Genomic DNA, 21716 nt, shown 5'->3' with positions numbered 1-21716 from the left:
AGGAAATATGGCTGCATGTTTCTGCTCGCCGGAGATTTGGAAATGTTGGGAAAAGTCAGGAAAACATGAATTGTAAGATGAATCATAAACCGAATACTAATATTAGATTGAAAATAAATATCTATATTGTAATTATCTGGTAGTTAAACTGCTGTGTTATTATTATTGGTGTATTAAAATACGTTTTGCCCTAGGCCTCGATTAACGTTTATGAGTCACTCACTGGCGGTTTTGTTCAGGAGCTCAAAACCGACTGTTCCCGCTAAAACATGAACGTTCTTCGTCGGCCTAGGACTAGGCTCCATCAAGATAAAATTCTAAATAAAGAAGAAATGTCCCAGTTACGTAAGGTAACATGCGTATGTAAATAATATGTATGGGCGCCTATGTTTATTTTAGGTAGAAATGCACGATTATTATAAACATGCAAAATACATACATTACAGTTACATATTTAATGCAGAATAATTTTTATTAAATTAAAGGAATGGTAAAAAATGTTGTAAAAAATACTGTATAGTCTAGGTCTAGGCCTACATAGTCATAGATTTTAGCCAGAATAAAGGCCCTTTCACACCTGTTCCGGCACGGTTCCGGTTCGGCGAATCGAACGCCAATGTTTCGTTTTCACGACGCTCCACGCGGCCAAGCACCAATTGATATGCGCGTAGGCCTAGCCGCGTAAAACAACAACGATTGGATTTTCCGGCACCGTGCCGGAACAGGTGTGAAAGACCCTTAATACAGTAGCTTATTTTTTAAAAGTTGTAATTGCCAGTTTTCGGTCATACTAATTTAATTAATCACCAGATAGCATTTCATCATAAAATGCTACCATGTGCAGATTATATTATATAAATTATAATGCAATTATTCCAGCAGATGTCTATATTAATAATTATCTAGCATCAACTAAAGTCTATATACTACAGCCTAGGCCTAATAACTCTAAATAAAATCTGCATACAAATCACATGTAACCAGTCAATCCATTAAAAAAATATTACATACAATCATTTTTCTTTATTTAACAGTTTAAAGCTTTGCCAGAACCTAATTTCATTCAGCAATGATGGCATACTAACCGATTCAAAAGGTACAGTACTAATTAACAACGTATGATAATATTATTTTTAAAACATAGTACTGTTAACAAATTACAGTATATTTAACCTGATAGTATACTGCTGAAACTCCTTAATTTAATTTTAATTAGAATTACGAGGAGCAGTTTATGACCTCCTTTGGAATGCTATACGAGGCCAAATCAAACTGGAACATGCTGCCTCTGTTGCTAAGATACTATCTGTAAGTTTTTTATATTTTTCTCAAAGAGTTTTAAAACATTTTATGAATTTAAGTAAAATTGTCTAAAGCATGCTTTTAATGTGTATGGAAATGTTTATTTTTGTTTATGATGAACAAATTAAAAAAATATTATGATGAACATTTTACAGTAGGTAAAGAGGAAGTAGAGTATGTTTCTAAAAAATTAATCCTAGGAAAGATTTTCCAAATTGTGTTATTGCTAAAATTGTTAAGGAATACCGGGGGTAATACATTATCTCAGACGTTAACTATTTAATTTTTAACTTCATGGTCATGAAATGATAAAGAAAGACCTGGTAAATTTAGCAATAAAGCATTCTTGATTTTACTGATTTTTCTTTGTTATTATGAAGGATACTCACAAAGGAGTGGTGTCATTACTGGCGGATACATTCAGTATCATAGGTATGTATATATGTTGTAGTTATACCATTCTATTATAGGTATGTATATATGTTGTAGTTATACCATTCTAAAGCACATACTATAAATACTACTATTCTTATTAAAAAATTACCGTTTTACATTTGACAAGTAGTAATATACTGCTTTTTACTTTAATTGCTCAAAAGATCACCATCAAAATGTATCATTATCTGTTTCTCTCTCTCTCTCTCGTATTCAGGATATATTTAAAATTAAAACAATTATATTTCTTTCACAGATGTAGAAATCGTGTGTCTGGAAGAAAAGTCCAACAGAGATAATTTCTTGTCACTTCTCACATGTTTGGTATGTTGCAATTTCAATTGACACTTTGAAAAATTAGTTTTATATTTATTTGGTCATTTCAATAGTCTTTATTTCATTAAACATTGTCCGAATTTTCTTTCAAAGTTCAGTGTTTAAATATCTTTCATTTCATTGCATGCATATTCTGTTTTAGACAAATGTTATTACATAATTGTAAGATATCCTTTTAGTTTAGTGATCTAAGCTGTTTATTCTACGTTTTCATGTTAAGCATTACAGATTTTCTCCTTTTAAAAATAGAATTTCATCCCAGACAACATCTTAAAAGAAAGGCTGGAAAATGATACTTTAGAGTCCATCAATGCAATAAACAACAAACTTGTATACAGTCAGAAATATGTCAAGTTGAAAACAAAATTGTTGTAAGTATTTTGTTTTTAGCTCTTGCCACCTCCCCTCCATTTTAGAATACAGAATCACACTGGCCTATGTGTGAAATTTGTTTCTTTTATAGACATAAATACTGAGAGTGAAGGTAAAAAATGAAATTGACACTATTTCATTTCTTTATATTTGCCTAATGCTAAACTGGGTGTAGATGTATCTATTAGGTATAATAAAAAGTAACAAAACCCTACATCACCTACGTTTTGAGAGAGATTTCCTAAAGCTCTGTCTACACTATCAAACTTTATGTGACAAAAACTGTGATGTGCCCATATATGGAAATGATGATTTCATATCACTACCATATTTGGGCATATCGTATCACACTTATTTTGTCAAACTAGTTTGATAGTGTAGACAGAGCTTTACTATAACTGATATTATTTTGTTTGTTGTTTCAGCTACAAACAGCAAAAGTTCAATCTGTTGCGTGAAGAGAGTGAAGGATACAGTAAACTGGTTACTGAATTGTTACAAGGAGTTCACAATGAGAACAGCAAAACACAAAACAGAGACAACACAGCCATACTGCAAAACATTAGGTCATTAGTTGGTATGTCTGTTTGTATACTTTTAGGGCTAGCCAACTTGCTAGCCAACTTGCCTTGCTTTGTTAGTGAAACGTTACTGTGGTGCCAATCCCAAAATAATGCTTACATATGATTTAAAGTAGCTTTTCTTATTCCAGTGGTTTAAATATATTTTTCGACTTCTGATTTCTTAACAATATTAAGGAGCTTTCTGTTAGAAACTCATTATGTCAATCATGGTAATCCGTTAGACATTAGAATGTCATTCCTCATTCAATTCTAAAGCTCTGTCTACAGTACACTATCAAACTTTATGTGACAAAAAAATGTGATTCTCCCATATATGGACATGATGATGTCATATCACTACCATATTTGGGCACATCACACTTTTTTTCTCAAACTATTTTGATAGTGTAGACAGAGCTTAACACAGTTCAGATTCTGTGTCCATACGACAACAAAACATGCGTAGGCATTTTCGTCCCAAATCAAAAGCTTCCACTTAATACATCGTTTTTTAACATGTTATTTTTACAGGTGGGTTTAATCTTGATCCAAACCGTGTGCTTGATGTTATCCTTGAAGCATTCGAAAATGCGCCCTCTATGGCCGATCTTTTTGTACCTCTCATACAAGGCTACATGACTGATCCTATTACGATATGTGATATTCTAGGATTCAAGTTTAAATTTTACAAGGTAGGTCTAAATAGTGGAGTTGTAGCTTGTTGGTTAACATATTGCCTTCCAATCCCAGGGTTAAATTCTGACTTAGTGCCAGGGTTGTGCTCCACTCCCTCAACCTCAAATGATACTATGTAAATATATATATAGTTTATCTATTCTGTAATTGGCGAGTTACTCGCTGTTTGATGTGGATAAAATTTAAAAATAAAAAAATATTTGTAAATTATTATACAGGACGATGAAACTGTTGGTTCTCTGTACGATGTAGCTGCATTACTGCTTAAACATTCCCTCATTAATCTCAATGATGTCTATCCACATGTAAGTATACTTCTTTTTATTTTATTCCATTCTATTTTCTTTTTTTATCCTTTAGTACCCCCTTTTAAGGGGACACTTTCCTTTAAAACAAAAAATTAGATATAAACAGGAAAATATATATTTTAACACTAAGCCAATCCCTATTTAAGGGGCACCCCTATTAAGGGAACGCACATTTTTATATATACTTTATAAGTGGCTATATCTCATAAACCAGTAAAGCAGTGTTGTGGTTAAAATTTTAAGGAAGATTTTAAGACTCACTTAATATTTACACACGTTATTTTTAATTTTGTAGCTATCTCCTGAAGACGCTGAAATCATAAAGGTTTACAAGAAGGAAGTCACTGATGCGCGTCAATATGCCCGTAAGCTTAGTATGATCATTTTATCAGACAAACCAGCTGAAAGCAACGCAGATGAGAATGATGAGAAGCAAAATGTTGTAAGTAATTTACTTTACAGATTACTAATACAGATTTAGCATATTCTACTGCAGTTACTGCAGTAACTACATTTATTTTACTATAATAACTAGAGGTTTATGAGGCAGACTATGATTACCCAAAAAAGTTTTTAAAAAGTGCTAAATAGTTGGATTAACAGTAAAGAGTAAACAAACATATTTACTGCTGTAACTGCAGTAGAATATTTTTAATATAATCCTTTAGTGATGTGCATTGAGTCAAAGAAAACTTAAACAGAACAGCGTACGAAAAAAATAAGTAGGCTGTAAAACAAGATAACTTCCACGATCATCATGATATTTAGCTATAACAATTTTAGAAAATAGTCTTAAGCTCTGTCTACACTATCAAAATTTATGTGACAAAAAAATGTGATGTGCCTATATATGGACATGATGATGTCATATCACTACCATATTTGGGCACATCACATTTTTTTTGTCAAACTAGTTTGAAGTTGCTTATTCATACTATGTAAAGTGTATTTTTTATTTATAAATTATTATGTTTTAAAAATAAAAGTTATATTTGTTTCTAATGTTTTAGATTGAGAATAACCAGAAGATAGGTGTGTGTCGATCACTGTTGAAGGTCGGTGACTGGACACATGCTCAGCAATTGATGGATCGTCTTCCTCCATTCACAGCCGTTGCTGATGCATCTGTTTCCATGGCGTTATGTGCGCTTATTTCAGATACTATTCAACATATTTATACAAAGTGAGTTTTTATTTTTATAAAACATGATTGTGACGTCAAATGGTGGAATAAGACCATTAATATGCTTATTACTTGCTCCTAGTTTATTACAGTATATAGCAGTGTTTAATCCCATGTTATAAATATAATCCCCAACCCTGTAATTTAGACTATAATCATACATTGTTAATGCAATCCAAGTATAATCCCACTCCATATATAATTTTGTATACAGGTATAATATGATATTGTTGTTACTAGATAATCACATTAGAATCTGTTCTATGTTGAAGTTAATTATTATCAAACTATTATAAACTTGTTTCCTGTAAGGTATGCACAGCCTGCTGGGGCCAAAGGTCAGAAAGGCAGCAAGTCCGAAAGATCAGTAAATGACATTGAGGACTTGGATGAAGCATTCTTTAAGATGGTCAGTTACTTAGGACCATACTTAAGTAGGGATCCTGTGCTTATGTGGAAACTTATTCGACTAAGCAAAGTTGCCATGAAAAAGGTATGATTATCTAAAGACTACCATAGCTACTTTTTTAAGCGTATACTTAAGCATACAATGTTTGGGTTCATTAAAACAAGTATAGTCAGAATTATTTCATTTAAAACAGTTTGGAAAGTTTTAAAAGTTAACTATTATATCATGTTAATAATGTAGGCGTATATTATGCTAAGTGCTTAAAGACCCCTTCTCTGCAATTTTGGACGTTTTTTGGAAAATAATACATATACATCACTTTAAAAACATTAAAGGTCATTCCTTGTCTTAAATGTACGTTTTATGGTAAATTATGATAAAAAGTGAGAAACAATGCACTACCTAAGTAGCTCGCGGCGATCGACCTCTCGTGGACGGTCTTAGGCCTAGCCTAGCTAGGCTTAGTTTTGTAGGCCTAGCTGGTAAACATCGGTAACGTACGAACATCATACGCTAGCTATATACCTAGCCTGACGTTGTATAGTTGCTGCATTAATTGTCTTTCTATTTTTATCAGACTCCGTTGATACAAATTGGGGAAAACCCGGTATTTTCGCTGAAAAGTTAGGAGTCTTCCATTTGTTTTGGCCTCACGATCGATCGAAATGTGGGCGAATTACAGGTGAAAAACAAAAATATCAATCCGCGCGCAATGCATTTTGGGATTTATAGCGGGCCGCTATAATTATTAGAATCGACTTATTTTTCACATTTTTAACCATTTAAAGACGAAAAAAGTTATTGCAATAGGACCATATAGTATTATTTTTACATTAAATATAGTTTGTGATCTTAAATTACCGTATTTTCCGGAGTATAGGTCGAGATTTTATGGGAACATTTTAATTGCAAAATCGGTGGGTCGACTTATACTCCGACCATGCGATTTTTGAAAAAAATCAGGCCGAAAAAATATGTTCAAAAGCTGTCAGCTGTCAAGGCCCAGCAAGGTCAGTGGCCTATCATCAATCACTCACAGAAGTTTTCAATTTAATACCTACATTGTACAAAATAATACAACTCCAACAAGTACTGGTCAATAAAATATTAATATATCACAATGACTCATTTTGATGTTAATATTACGCTTTTAAGATAATTAAGAATAAATAGTTTTCTTTATGCTTCTTATTCACTCTCGCGAAAACATCGTAACACACAACAGACGTCGGAATGTCCATGCAGCATGTTTGTTATTGCGCGATATTTTCATCTATACACATGCGCAGTTTGTTTGTTTGTTCGTAATTACAATTACTGCGCATTTCTTCTATTCATAAAACAAATTCTCCTTAGTCGGGCGCGTGTACATTTACAGATAACGCGATTTACAACTACTCGCCTGTACAATTAATAAGCCTCCTAACGGAAAACTCGTTTTAATTTATTCGAGTGACGCGAAAAACATCGCTGATGGCAAGTAACGCTACATCGCTGTCATTTATTATAGGCTGGTGAAGACGGCGACGAAGTCGTCGTCATTACGTCTGTCCGATATTGATTAGGCCTACACTTTAATAATATAAACAAACAACCACATTTCATACATTTCTAGCCCTCTTTGAACTTTAAAGTAAGTTGTGTTATTAGCCGATTTTGGGGGTCGACTTATATTCAGGTCATACCAAAATCAACGATATTCTAGGCCAAAGTTGGGGGTCGACTTATACTTGGGGTCGACCTATACTCCGGAAAATACGGTAGATCTAAAAAACGTAGGGAAGGGAGCTTTAACAAAGAATATTGGTAAATTAAGAAAAAATGCAAATAAATATCAATAAAGAGGTTCTATTAATATTACATTTTTATCATTTTCAGATAAAAACTAAAATCAATCCCTTTGATAAAGACAATGTGGTGAGTATATCAATATATTAATATTATTTGGCTAAGTTTAAAAAAGGATATATTTACTAGGAGCAAGTAAGCCCATGCAGAAAACATGCTTTTACTCTATCAATACAATATATAGGATTTAAACTGTACAAAAATACAATAATATCAAATGACTGGTTTCCCAATTTGTTGAAACAAAGCAAAACATCACACACATATGTGTTTAACACAAAGACATTTTATATTAGATATCCACAAAAAACTAGATAAAATCATGTTTAATTATTTTAAAATGAGCTATGTACTTTCATGTACTTATGTTATAACATAATTTGCATGTATATTTATTTTTTGCAGGATGAGTTATATGTTGGTATAATTTCAATGACAGATGAGGTGTTATTACCGTCACTGAGTCTTTTACCTCACAATCCATGTATAACAGAGGAACTATGGACTCTTATCTCCATGTTCCAATATGAAATAAGGTACTTACTTTTATAATGTATTAGTGAATTTATTAGTTCAAAAACGATGAACAATAAGAGAGATTGAAAGACTTTTTTAAAGATTGGTTTATATCTTATTTTGGTGACCTATCACACACTGTTTATCTTTAAGCTCTGTCTACACTATCAAATGTGATGTGCCCATATATGGACATGATGATGTCATATCACTACCATATTTGGGCACATCACACTTTTTTTGTCAAACTATTTTGATAGTGTAGACAGAGCTTTATAGTTTATTTTAATCCTTTTTCTTACTATTCATTATTATTTGCAACAGATATCGATTATATGGAAGATGGAAGAATTACAGTTATGCCATACACCCTTCTTTGATTAGAACTAAAGCAAATGTTATAGAACGTGGAAAGTATATAATGAAGAGGCTGAGTAAAGAGAATGTAAAACCATCAGGTAGACAGTTAGGAAAACTAAGCCATGGCAATCCTGGAGTCATCTTTGAATATGTGAGTTATCTCTTTATTTTGTTCTAGTTGTCATCTTTGAATATGTGAGTTATCTCTTTATTTTGTTCTAGTTTTCTAGGGTGGATGAACAAACCTTAGAGAGCTACAGCAATTTTGTTATGCTTATCCTTGTAATGTCACCCTAGATCTTGTTTCTCTGATTTGGTTTGATAGTTTTAAATGTATTGTGATAATTTTGAAAGACACTTCTTCAGTTTTCTTCTAATGAATAATTTAATATTTTGTTTGTGGATTTGCTCATCTGATTCTATATCACCCAAATTTTTCTCTATTTTTAATAATTCACAACTAATATGTTTTGGTAACAGCTTTTAGGTTTGGAAAAGAAATAAATTTAACTTTGTTTTTTGTTGTTATCTAGGTTCTGTCTCAGATTCAGAAGTATGATAACTTCATTGGTCCTGTTGTGGATTCCTTTAAGTACTTGAGTTCCTTGTCATATGACATGCTTACTTGTATCCTTTTACTCTTAAAATGATCAGCATTTACAACAGAATTGTAGCTTGGTGGTTAACATTCTTGCCTTAGCATGTCAAAGGTCAAAGGTTGACTCCTTGGTTGTAACCTGCGACTGTACAAAAACTTCACTCTTTTACCCTCAAATGAGATGAGACTTTCAATTCAATTCAAAATAACATTTATTTACTTCTTTTTAAAGATTTAAACAATAATAGAATAAAAAAGAAATAACAGACAAATAACAATAAATCTGGGGGAAAGGAAGAAGGCAGGATCCCAGAAAGATGCAGAATCTTGAGTCGGGTCTGCCTGGGATACAAAATTGAATACTTGCTGTTAAATGCGAATGAAATAACAAATAAAATATAAAACTGTTCATTGCATTCTACTAGTACAAGTTTTCAAAAAGCTTGTCATTCAACTTGTTACTACCACATCAGTTATCAAATAAACATTTAAAGCTTCTTCAAATTTACAATATTCCTTACAACAAATGAAATAAGATGTGATGATAGAAGCGTTAGCAAACCCTGAGAAAGAACGAATGAAACACGACGGTGCAAATCTTTCATTATGGATACAAAGTATGTATTTTTTTTTTTTTTTTTTTTTTTGGAATTTGTTATTTTGATTGATTTACTGAAATTAACTTCATTGTATGCAGCCAACTTCATAAAAAATCTTATAAATATTTTCAAAAATAAAAAAAAAATAAAGGAAAAAGAGAATCACAGATCATGTTCAGCTTACACTGAACATTTTATGAAATGAAAACATGACATAAAATATTGGACAAAATCTATAAAAGATGAACTTATTAGATTCTAAGCTTGGTTTGGTTTTCACCTTATTGTAGTTCATAGCAATGATAAATAGGTAAAGTGTAATAATGAACTGTGTTATTTATCATTAGGTTTGGCGAGCTTTAGTGGTTCCATATGTCGCAAGTATAACATTGAATTAGCAGGATTTATTCAATATGTTATCAACCAATTGAAGGCGGGTAAAAGGTACGTTTTATTTTTATTTATTTATTTTAATTACATTATCTGACACAATTTAACTCTAAATTTAACTCTGTTTCTATTGTATAAAGCTCTGTCTACACTATAAAAATATGTGTGATGTACCCACATATGGTAGTGATATATGCCCACATATGGTAGTGATATATGCCCACATATGGTAGTGATATATGCCCACATATGGTAGTGATATGCCATTGTGTCCATATATGTACACATTACATTTTCTTGTCTTCTAAAGTTTGATAAAAGAAATGTAAAATTCTAAATATGATGATTTGATTTGTATAGTTATGATCTGTTGATCCTGCGTGAAGTTCTACAGAAAATGACGGGTATAGAAGTATCTGATGAAATCACTTATGACCAATTAGAGGCTCAGGCTGGAGGAGAACTATTAAGAGCTGAGGTGAGAATCACATAAACTGTACTGGCTAATGTACATGAATGTAGAACTATGCAGTACCTGGGCTATCAAGGCCGTAGCGAGAGGTTAAAAACAGACGGGGCAAAGATGCTTTAAATATAATTATTAATTTAAAATATGATGATCTCTGTTGGAGAATTGGGGTGGGTGGTGAAAGTTAAAAATTTAAACAATCAAGGCTAACATACATATGAACAAACTCATATTTTACAAACTTGTGTATTTATTTTTTGTTTGAACAGGGTGGATATTTTTCTCAAGTAAGAAACACAAAGAAGTCATCTCAGAGGTTAAAAGACACGTTCTTAGATCACAATCTAGTGGCTCCATTATGTATTCTAATTGCTCAACAAAGGCTATGTGTTATATTCAAAGACGGAAAAGAGAGACATCTGAAACTTATTGGCAAACTCTATGATCAAGTATGTTATTTTAAGTACTATCCTAAAGCTCTGTCTACACTATCAAACTTTGGTGTAGACAGAGCTTAATACAGACAATATAATGCTCTCTCTGTTGTTTATACTTGGTTACCTCTTCAGTAAGGCTGTTCTCCCAGAGGGCCCAGTACAGGACCACGATCAACACACCGGGAGACGACTTCCTACTATTTTTAAATAGTGTACCAAGTTCTTTATGGTCAGATAGGGGATTACCCCTGTGTACTAGTACATCACAACCACTGGTCACCCAGTGTAAATTAATAATAAATAAAAAAATTGTAAATTCCATTTTACACCCATTGTATCTTCTCTTTACCCTTCTTTTCTTCACCCTTCTTTTCTTCTCCTGTTATTTCTTGCACTTGTTAAATGAATTGTTTTGTTTGCGTTTTCAGTGTCAAGACACGCTAGTTCAACTTGGTAATTTCCTTGCAAATCACCTAAGTTCAGAAGATTACATAAAGCACCTTCCAACTCTTAAGGCCATGGTTCAAGAGTATCACCTCACCCCTGACTCCGCATTCTTTTTGTACCGACCGATGTGTCAACACGCTATTATGGTAAGTGTCCTCTTATTTATTTTATTTCCACTTTATTTATAGAGGTTAACTCTTCCAGTTAAAGCTGCAGACCAGCTGATATCCAGAGGCCTGCTTTAAAATGATAAAATATAAACATCTCTCTTAATTGAAACAAAACATTCAGTTGAAAAGCTTGAAAATAAGCCCATGGGCTTCTTTTAATACTCTTGTGTGGACTTGTTTTCGAGATGAGCTTCTACAGTTCAATAAAAGTAACGACTGCAATTTTTTTAAATTGCTCATTTTAAATGTAATTTAAATGTATTCCCATTAGGATTAATAGCCCTTTCACATTCCCTAGCTTTTAAGTTTAACACACCGTGGTGTCAACACATTTTGTATGGTGTGCAACAGTGCATCCAGTGTGTATAAACTCACTCCATAGATTAGGGGCTGTGAAAGGGGTATTAGAGTCACTCTTGTTTGTTTCTGTAACAACATTATATGATATTTATGAATACATTTATTTTTTATGAATAGTCAAAGTTTGATGAACTGCGGAAAGTTGATCGTTCTTTAAAGCAATCGTCGAGTACTTCATTAAAGACGCAACGTTTTGTAGAAGCTAGTGAGTCTGTATTGGAGCCATTAGTAGAAGATGTCAAATCATTACATCATATTAAAGTCTGGGATGATATCAGGTAACTGTTCTTGTTTCTTTATGTTGTCATGGAAATTTACATAAGAGAGACAAGCCCTTTGGCAATAATTGTCTTTGACAGCTATTGTTTCTCCTAAGTGTGCCAAGGAATAAATAAATCGAAAACTATGTGAGAGTAGGGACAGATTGATGGAATATTATAAACCTTCTATACAATGATATTTAAACAAGCTGAAATTATTTTGCATTAATTTCATAGTTGGAGAGACACGCCCCTTTGGCGATAATTGTCTTTGACAACTCTTGTCTCTCCTCAGTGCTCCATTTTATGTTTCACTGAAAGGAAAAAAAAAAATAAAATAGATAATAAAGTTTTTGTGTTTTCTATATTAATATCTAGTCCACAGTTTTATGTGTCATTTTGGACATTATCAATGTACGACTTGGATGTACCACATGCAAGTTATGAGAAAGAAATCAACAAAGTGAAGATGAATATGGCAAGTCTAGAGGACAACAAAGATATGGTGAGTGTACGGTATATCATGTCACATTGTATAAACCATTAAGATATGGTGAGTGTACGGTATATCATGTCACATTGTATAAACCATTAAGATATGGTGAGTGTACGGTATATCATGTCACATTGTATAAACCATTAAGATATGGTGAGTGTACGGTATATCATGTCACATTGTATAAACCATTAATACAGTTGGATACAATATATACACAGTCAGTCATGTTACATAGTATTAATAATAATTTATAGTTGTACATAAAACTGCTATTACATGATGCTTGAATATTCAATATAATTTTATTTTTTTGGCCTGTAAACACAGAGCTTTGTTTTTGGTCAGTAGATAGCCCATAGCATTCAGTTCCCACTAAAATAATATCAAATGTATTTTTTTTAATTTTTAAAAATAAAATTTTTTTTTTTTACCATATTTAATGAGGGTGATCTATCCAGCAATTGCTGATCATTAGGGACCCTCAGAGGTTCACAAGACAAACATATACACAGGATGCTCTACATAAACAAAGTCTTATTACAAGTCTTTAGTCTTTAGAAAAAATCCTGACAGAATCCTTTACAGAATAACAAATTTTAATATTGTGCTTCATATTTCTGTCTTTCTAGGTTTCTGCGAAGAGAAAGAAAGAATCTGAGCGATATCAAATTTTAATGGATAAACTGAAAGATGAAGTAAAGAAGCAGCAAGACCATTGTAACAGGGTGATGGCACGATTAAAACAACAGTGCCAGGGATGGTTCCCAAAAAGTAAGTTGTTTGGCAGGATGTAGCATGAAAAACATTATATGATGTACTGCTTGTGTTTATACTCTTGGTGTAGCATGGAAATCCATACTTTTGTACTGTTTGTACTCCGGAAACAATAATTTTGTAAAAGTGTTTGTTTATGCTGCAGCATGGAAAAAAAAAGAATAAAATATCTAAATAAACTTTTTTTTTGCAGGATCTACCAAAAATGAGACAATAACCCAGTTTCTACAGCTGTGTATATTTCCACGATGTTGCTTTACAGCAAGTGACGCAATGTATTGTGCTAAGTTTGTACTTGTTATCCACAATTTGAAAACTGAGAACTTCTCCACTCTTCTTTGTTATGATAGAGTAAGTAACTAAAGATGTGTCTACACTATCAAACCACTCCCAAGCCCCAAATAAATCTATTTATAAGCATGATATAGTTTAGTTAGTTACAGTTGGATAGGTACTGTATGAAATAAAAAAAGATTGTACTTTATGTAGTATATAATAATAATGGTAGTCTTATATAGCGCCTAATACAATGTTTCTAAGCCCTTTACACACAAAAATGATTCATAAAATATCCTAACCAAAAAAAAGAAGAAAAGCAGAGGAACCATTTACACCCCTCTGCTCTCGAGCACGTTTAAATTGTATAATGGAAAAATGTTTTTCTTTTTAGGTGTTCTCAGAAATTACGTATACGTTAACAAGTTGTACAGAAAGCGAGGCAAGTCGGTATGGAAGGTTCTTGTGTTGCATGCTGAGCCAAGTCATCAAATGGCACTCTGATAAAAGTGTTTATGAGAAGGTGAGTTAGCAAGTAGAAGACATCACCTCATATACCTTTGTCATGTCATGTTATTGGCAGCCAACTACGGTGCCATGTATGGTACATCCTTCTTAAGCCTGCCTGCTTGTTGTATTTTAGGAATGTGGTGATTTTCCTGGATTTGTGACGGTGTTGAGAGCTAGTGGTGCAGAATCAAGTAACAAAGCTGATCAGTTAGATTTTGAAAATTTCAGACACGTCTGCCACAAATGGCAATACAAGTTAACAAAGGTAATTATTGTATTGGAGCTAATCTTATATACTATTCATTTGTTTTCATGATTAATTTTTGTATTTTATACTTGTTCATATTTTTCACTACTGTACTATTTGTGGTGGTTAATACATGCCAACCAATCAGAGCTCTGTCGAATATATTCATAGGGCTTAAATAATTAATTTGATCATTTAAATTTTGCAGGCAGTTGTGGCTTGCTTGGAATCCAAAGACTACACTCAGATACGCAACACTCTCATTCTCTTAACAAAGGTAAACTATTAATTAAAAATGATTATTAATTTAAAGCATTATTGATTATTATTGATTATTGATCTTATACCAAAGGTTTTGTAGTATGTTAAATGTTCCCTTTTTAATTTTTCTTTTTTGTTGATCCAATAGAGATGGTACTTATTGTACAGCAATGTTTTTTGTTGATCCAATAGAGATGGTACTTACTGTACAGCAATGTTTTTGCAAACATTCAGTTCTAGATCTTGTTCTCCTTTTCACATTAAATTAAAATGGCCATTGTTCTTTTTTTAGATTCTACCATACTTTCCATTGGTTGAGAATCTTGGAAATGTTTTAGAGAAGCGTGTTGACAAAATCCGGGTTGAAGAAAAAGAAAAGCGTCCCGATATCTATGCTCTAGCTATGGGGTACGACTTTTGCATTAGGAAATTAATTGCAATAAAACATAACAAAATTATATCTGTATAATGAAAAAGTAGAATTGCCTAATAAAATGCATCTGTGCAATAAAACACTTAACATAATTTGTTAATATATCAATAATTGTTTAACCTGTTTTTTTATAGATATTCCGGCCAGCTAAAGGCTCGGAAGCCTTCCATGATTCCTGAAGCCAAGTTTCACACAAAAGAGGTGAGATGTTATATATTGTTTATTTCAATTTGGCATCCAATATTCCTTTCTTTTTGTGTAATTATTATTATTATTATTCAACTTTATTTCAGACAAACTGTCCATATGAAACACATAAAGTTTACAAAAACAACACATTATTATGGCTATACTGATACTAGTTAACAACCATACAAACATACTCTATCTCTCTTATTATCTGGTGTGTTTAGGCCAAAGCATCAGCACCTATAAATGTGAAGAAAGAGCCTGGTACAGCAGATGCTACTGATTCAGAACAAGTACAAGTGAAGACCGAACCGGATGTTAGAGTCAATGGTATGTCAAAAGCCTATTAAAACTTTGCTTGTATTGTTTAGATTTAATTGGCTATATACTGTATGCTATCATCATCATTATCAAAATTACATTAAATATTCATTCAATAACATTTGATAACAGAAAATAAATTATTAATAAGTGGCATTGCATTTACATTCTTATATAAAAAGTATAAACATTTAAAAATTTCATTTATACACATTGTATTTGAAGAAGAAATGTAGCACACAAACCCGATTTAGACAAGTATTTTTAAAGAAAATAGACGTTCTCATATTTGTGTCAAAGTATTCTCAGTATTTTTCAATTTACTTTTATAGGTGAAAATATTGAAAAGAAGGAAAGAATCACCTCCAGCAGCAGTAAGAGTGACTTGCATCACAGTAAAAAGACAGATCAAAGGTTTGTACGGAAAAAATATAATTTAAAAAATAAAATCAATCAAATCAAAATTTAAAATCAATGTTTACATTCCCAATGTTATGTTTGTATTTATCAAAACTTTTGTTTGTATGCAAAACCAATTGAAATTGGACAAAATTAACATTATAACTAAATATATTATAATTTGTTTTTTGTTGTTGCCTAAATTGATATTTGTAAATATTTCTAATACATAACTTTACTTACATTGGATATATATTATTTTTTACTTTAGTTCCAAGAGTATGAACAAAGATAAAGAATCAAAAGAAGACAAAATTGAAAGTAAGAGCAGAAAAATAAAGGAAGAAAAGAATCACAGATCTAGCAAAAGTCACAGAGAGGAAAAAGAAAAAGGTCACTCAATAAAAATAAAAGAAGAGAATGGGAGAGAGGAAAAGACAAAAAGTAAGAAAGATAAAGAAGATAGAAGGGAAGAATCCAAAAGAGATGGAAAGAGTAAAGGTGATGAGAAGGAACAGCGTGCAAGTAGTGAGACATCCAGCAGCTCAAGTCAAGGATCTGCTAACGTACCAATCAGACAAGAACTGTCACCAGTTAGGGATGAATCGGAACGAGGTAAACACATAATAAGATGTGTCCTAAAACATGTTTACCATAATTATAATAATGCCACATAGACTGCATCACACCGCCACAAGTGGTAATGCCAATTTTGAGTGCCTTCCAATACAGTCAACTCTCAATATTCAAAAAGTGTTTTTAATGGCAAAAAAAGAATTTGGGAACTTAAGAAAAGTCTGAGAGAGTTTCCAGTTTTCAGAGATTCTAGTATTGGGAGAGTTGGCTTTACAATGTTTACAAGTTGAGTAAGTCACTGGTAGGAGATAATAGATCCACAACATACACAAATAATACACTACTGTACTTCCAAATTATTTTATTATTATTTGTGCTAATGTCTATTACTTAATCTTTGCTTAAAGTGTGTCATTTTGAACTTTTGCCGAATAATTTTATTATTACAATAGTATTCTTTTTAAAATTGTAGAACCAAAGAGGAGGAAAATGGAGGGAAGTGCATCCAGCACAGTTTCAAAGGTTAGTAATTAATATTGGAGCTCTGAGAAACGTTGTCTGCTTATCACTACAGTGAGAACACCAAGCTGACCAAACCGTGTCGAAGGATGCCCAAATACACCTTTAAAATAGAAGTGTGTTGTAAACCGCAAGGAAAAGCGTGTTTTAAATCCTCCTTAGCAAGTAAATAGTATAGTTACCTTAAGACTACAATGTGAATACCAGGCTGACATAGGACCAAACCGAAGGAAGCCCAAATACATCACTACCTTTAAAATAGAAGTAAACCGCAAGAAATGGCGTGTTAAAAATCCTCCTTAGCAAGTAAATAGTATAGTTATCTACGATGTAAGTATTTCTACCACTATTGGGCTGGTGAAGATACCCCAATGCAGTACTGCCCCAAAGAAACCAGTGTCGGTTTGCTGTTGTTTTTGGGAGAACCAATAACTACCGGTAGTGCTGTTACAGTAGCTGTGTGTGAGATGCAGGGTTGAGCAGCTTAAACATTAAGCTGTAGTTGTTACAAGGCTTTGTGGTGAGTATCTGATTAACAGATTGCATTTCTTTGCAGTAAAACTAAAATGATGTTTTAATAATTGTTTTCATTTTCAATTTTGTTTTTATCTAATCCTAACAATGATATTTTCTTGTTTATTTACTTAAACCTTTTTTTCCCCCAACACTCTGTCCACCATACATTAGTTATCTATGTTAACCACTACCACTCATTTGCATATCTTCCACTCATTTGCATATGTTGACATTTCAATCTCATTTCTGTACATACTGTTTATATCTTAGAGATTTGTTTTGAAATTTACTAACTTTTCTCTCTCCATGTGCCACTGTCGTAGAACAGAAAAGTAAGACTTATGAAATATTTATTTTTAGTTGTCTTTTTTGAAAAAGAAGAAAAACCATTTTATTTTAATAATCAGTTTAAATTATTAAGACTCCCTAACAGTTGTTGATATCTAAATAATTTCATAAAACAATGTCTCGCCTTAAAAAATTACATTGATATTTATCGGTTTAAAAATAATAAAAAAAATAATCTCATAAAAAATGGTCTTTTGCTTTTATTTTTCTTTTTATTTCATTGCCATTTGTCATTTCAGAATAGAGAAAGAAAAGATAAAGATAGAGGTCAAAGAAATGAAAAGAAACGAGAAATGCCTGATATCGAAAGAGAAGATCATGAGGTTAAACGACATAAGGAGGAAGAGTCAGGTTGGTTGCTCTATGTTCTTATGTTATCTAAATATCACAGTAAAATAACTTCAGAAAGCCTTGTTTAGACAACAACAAAAATTTGATGTGCCCAAACATGGTAGTGATATGACATCATTGTGTCCATATATGGACACATCACATTTGTTTTTACATAAAGTTTCCTTTACAGAAATATAAGTTTATTTTTTAGGTACTAAATTCTCAAAGTCACCAAGAAACAACGAAGAAATCGGGAAAGAGCGTAAAAGTAAAAGCAGTAAAAGTTCACAAGATGGTGAACGAAAAAGGGTAAGTAGAAATACAAAATGCTGTTTTATTGTACTCTCTAAAAACCGGAAACTCTTTCAAAACAAAATTTTTCTTGAGGTCCAACAGTTTCTAAATTATTTTTTTACCATTAAAACTTATTCTGAATACCAGTATTTCCAGTCAGCCCAAGCGTGTCCGGTATTGGGAGAGTTGACTGTGTATGTTGGCTTAAATCCTGACTTAAAAATAGCACTTGAACTCTGACCTTCATTTATTATTTTAACATTTATAAAGTAGAATTTTTATAGTTTACCAAAAAGAAAAAAAACAAACACATAACATTTAAAATATTGTTATGGTTAAATTTTTTAGTCAAAAGAAAAGAAAAGTGATGAAAAACCTTCCAGAAAAGAAAGTAAAGAGGATGGAAGGAAGGAACACAGGGAAGATGGGAAAGAAAACAAGAGGGAAAAAAAAAGCAAGAAGGACAAGGAGGATAGCATTGATGGTAGGTTCCACTTTAAATTGGTAATTTTCACTGTCTTAAGCTCTGTCTACACTATCAAACTTCAAGTGAAAAAAAAATGTGATGCGCTTATATATGGACACAATGACATCATATCACTACCATATTTAAGCATATCACTAACATATTTGGGAACATCACACTTTTCTTTTAGTCTGATAGTGTAGACAGAGCTATAGACAAATAAATAAGCTTGGCAAATGTTTTGATTTTAGTTACATAAATTTGGAGAAACCCTCAAATAATTGATTAATTTATAAATGGTGAAAATATGAGGAAATCTGTGAGAATTAGAAAAAGCTGTCCCTAACAGAGATTCAAACCCGTAATCTTCTTTATGTAGACATTCTACCATTTTTTAAATGATATCAATGTTTATTTTTATTTTTCAGGATTACAAAAACATCGTTCAAAGCCATCTCCATGAACTGAAAGCAGCTGTAACCTTGTTTTTAAAAGGAAGGAGTTATTAAGTCGTTACTAAATTTTGGTTAATTAATTTCGGTTTATATTGACTGTATTTTTTTGTTAAAATGTTAAACATGTGATTTAAAAACACAAGATAAAGATGGATCTAATGCACTGTGTGGGATTACTGTATATAATGTATTGGCTCTTTGAGAATTTCAGTGAGTGAAGTATGTGCAAGGCAAAAAATGCCACACTCTTACAGGATGAAAGCTGGTGTTTCTTTAGGATAAACATTATAGTAAGACATTAACATTAATGTACTGAAATAGATGGAATATACTAAACAAACTAAAAAGTATACATACATTAATTACAGGGAAAAAGTGAAAAGCTTTTTAAGTTGTAACAGTGGTTGCTTAAAACAATCTTTGGAACCAAATTATGATTTAAAACCAGTTTGTAGTTTGTGTATGTATTGGTCAACATCAGTTTCATCAGCATTGATGTAGTGGACGGGACAACCAGTCTTTCAAGTATACTGTAACACTTGCCTATATTATAACTTGTATACACAATTTGTCAACAATTATTCAATTGGAGGGAAACTCATAAATTGGAGGGAAACTCATACATTCTTTTACAGTAAATACAATGCTTTATATTATCTTAATAAAAATAATGTATAATTAAAAATAAAATACTCATCTTTCATGATTTATAAACTATTAAATTTTACAACATTTCTAAGTCGTCTCCTTCTTTGATATAATATATATATAGCAAAACACCCTATTTTGTAATAATCTGTTTGCAGTCTGTAGGTTAGTTAGGCTTCATTTGTAAAATACTTCAGTTGGATAAACAGGCTTTTTGTTCAGTAATATTTTAATGTACATTACACTATTTAAAATGGAGAATGGTTGAAATCAATGGAGTGTATAGTTTCTTATGTCAAAGCTTCACAACACCAATGTAATAAAGAATGCTGAGATAATGCGGTAATTTAATGAATAAACCAACTCTCACGTGTATAATAATTGTTTAGTTCATTATTATTTTGAATGGTTTTCCATATAAATGAATTCGTCCATTTTTCAAATCCCATCTCTGCTGTAACTGCAAAACTTTTACATTCGTATTCGAGGTATATTCTGACGATGGAGCATTCTTTACTTCTCTTTACTTCTCTCATTTATGCCTTTATTTACTTCCGAAATAGAAATAGTACTACAGTAACTGCTCAAGTGGATCACATTTGGCACCGATGGAGCACAGTGATGTAGAATAGAAATAAATCACTAAATTAAATATATTTTCATATATTAATACACTGTGCTCAAGTGGACCAAATTTGGCACCAGTGGAGCAGTGATATAAAAAAGAAATAAGTCACTGCATTTTAATATCTTTTCGTATGTTAATACACTGTGCTCAAGTGGACCCAATTTGGAGCACAGTGGTATATAGAAATAAAGTCACTAAATTTTAATAAATTAAAGAAACAACAATATCCTTTGTGTTCCCTTTAGCAGAGTCAATGTTCTTTAAAATGTTTAGGCCTACATCAGTAACATCTTATAATAGTTTTAGTCCAGGCCCATCCCCTTATCGACATTTTTAATTCCAATCTTTATCTGTTTCGTCGTAATTTAAGTGTTTCTGAGTTGTTGTAATTGTCTTTGTATCTGTTAAACCAAGCTGTAAGTGGCGGATTTGTTTCTGCTGTTGTTTCTGGTTTAAAAAAACTAGAGACTTAATATTTAATTTCATATTTCAATGAATAGGTGCACTTTCCGGAGACAAGCTCTATTGTCATAATTGTCTATTGTTATAATTTCAAATCATGTAGGCCTAAAGTGCCTTTTTTCCGGGCGGGAACCTATGCAGCTCTGTTTTTCAAAATTGTCTTTGCTCTGTACTGAAGATTCTTATATATGTTGTTAAAAAAAATAATAGATGTCATTTCCGGGGACATTGCAGCTCTATTTTAAACAGTTTGGTATGCCGTGCGTTGTTATACAAATGAGTTTGTGCAGGTGTATTATGGGGAAGATGGTATGTTAGTCATTCGCGATAAAATTCTTGGCTCTATTTTCATTATTAGCTCCATGGTGGGCTAGTACTGGAGACTTAATATTTAATTTCATATTTCAATGAATATGTGCACTTTCCAGGGACACCAAATAAGTATTTATCTTAGACAAACGCAAGTTATTAAAATCACTCAGTGATATGGCTTGAAACTAATTT

General features: G+C 32.1%; 1 protein-coding gene across 1 annotated transcript; it reads left to right on the top strand.

Annotated features, from left to right (window-relative positions):
• The first annotated feature begins 4 nt into the window (after positions 1–4).
• LOC140050451 (THO complex subunit 2-like) lies at positions 5–19919 on the top strand. The gene is made up of 38 exons (XM_072095636.1): positions 5–72; positions 1035–1096; positions 1217–1308; positions 1683–1734; positions 1994–2061; positions 2323–2444; positions 2871–3022; positions 3540–3700; positions 3923–4009; positions 4308–4454; positions 5023–5195; positions 5508–5688; positions 7483–7521; positions 7858–7988; positions 8293–8479; positions 8862–8955; positions 9463–9543; positions 9873–9969; positions 10276–10393; positions 10654–10833; positions 11250–11414; positions 11916–12076; positions 12437–12563; positions 13187–13328; positions 13525–13682; positions 14002–14130; positions 14251–14382; positions 14573–14641; positions 14918–15033; positions 15193–15259; positions 15472–15577; positions 15901–15982; positions 16239–16582; positions 17016–17065; positions 18166–18277; positions 18471–18568; positions 18902–19037; positions 19448–19919. The coding sequence occupies exons 1-38, from the start codon at positions 8–10 to the stop codon at positions 19480–19482; spliced, it is 4518 nt and encodes a 1505-aa protein (XP_071951737.1). The 5' UTR covers positions 5–7; the 3' UTR covers positions 19483–19919.
• Positions 19920–21716: the final 1797 nt, after the last annotated feature.

Source organism: Antedon mediterranea, chromosome 5 (genome assembly GCF_964355755.1).
Source record: "Antedon mediterranea chromosome 5, ecAntMedi1.1, whole genome shotgun sequence".
NCBI lineage: Eukaryota > Metazoa > Echinodermata > Crinoidea > Comatulida > Antedonidae > Antedon > Antedon mediterranea.
Note: the sequence above shows the minus strand (reverse complement) of the source record. Positions and strands in the feature narration are given on the sequence as shown.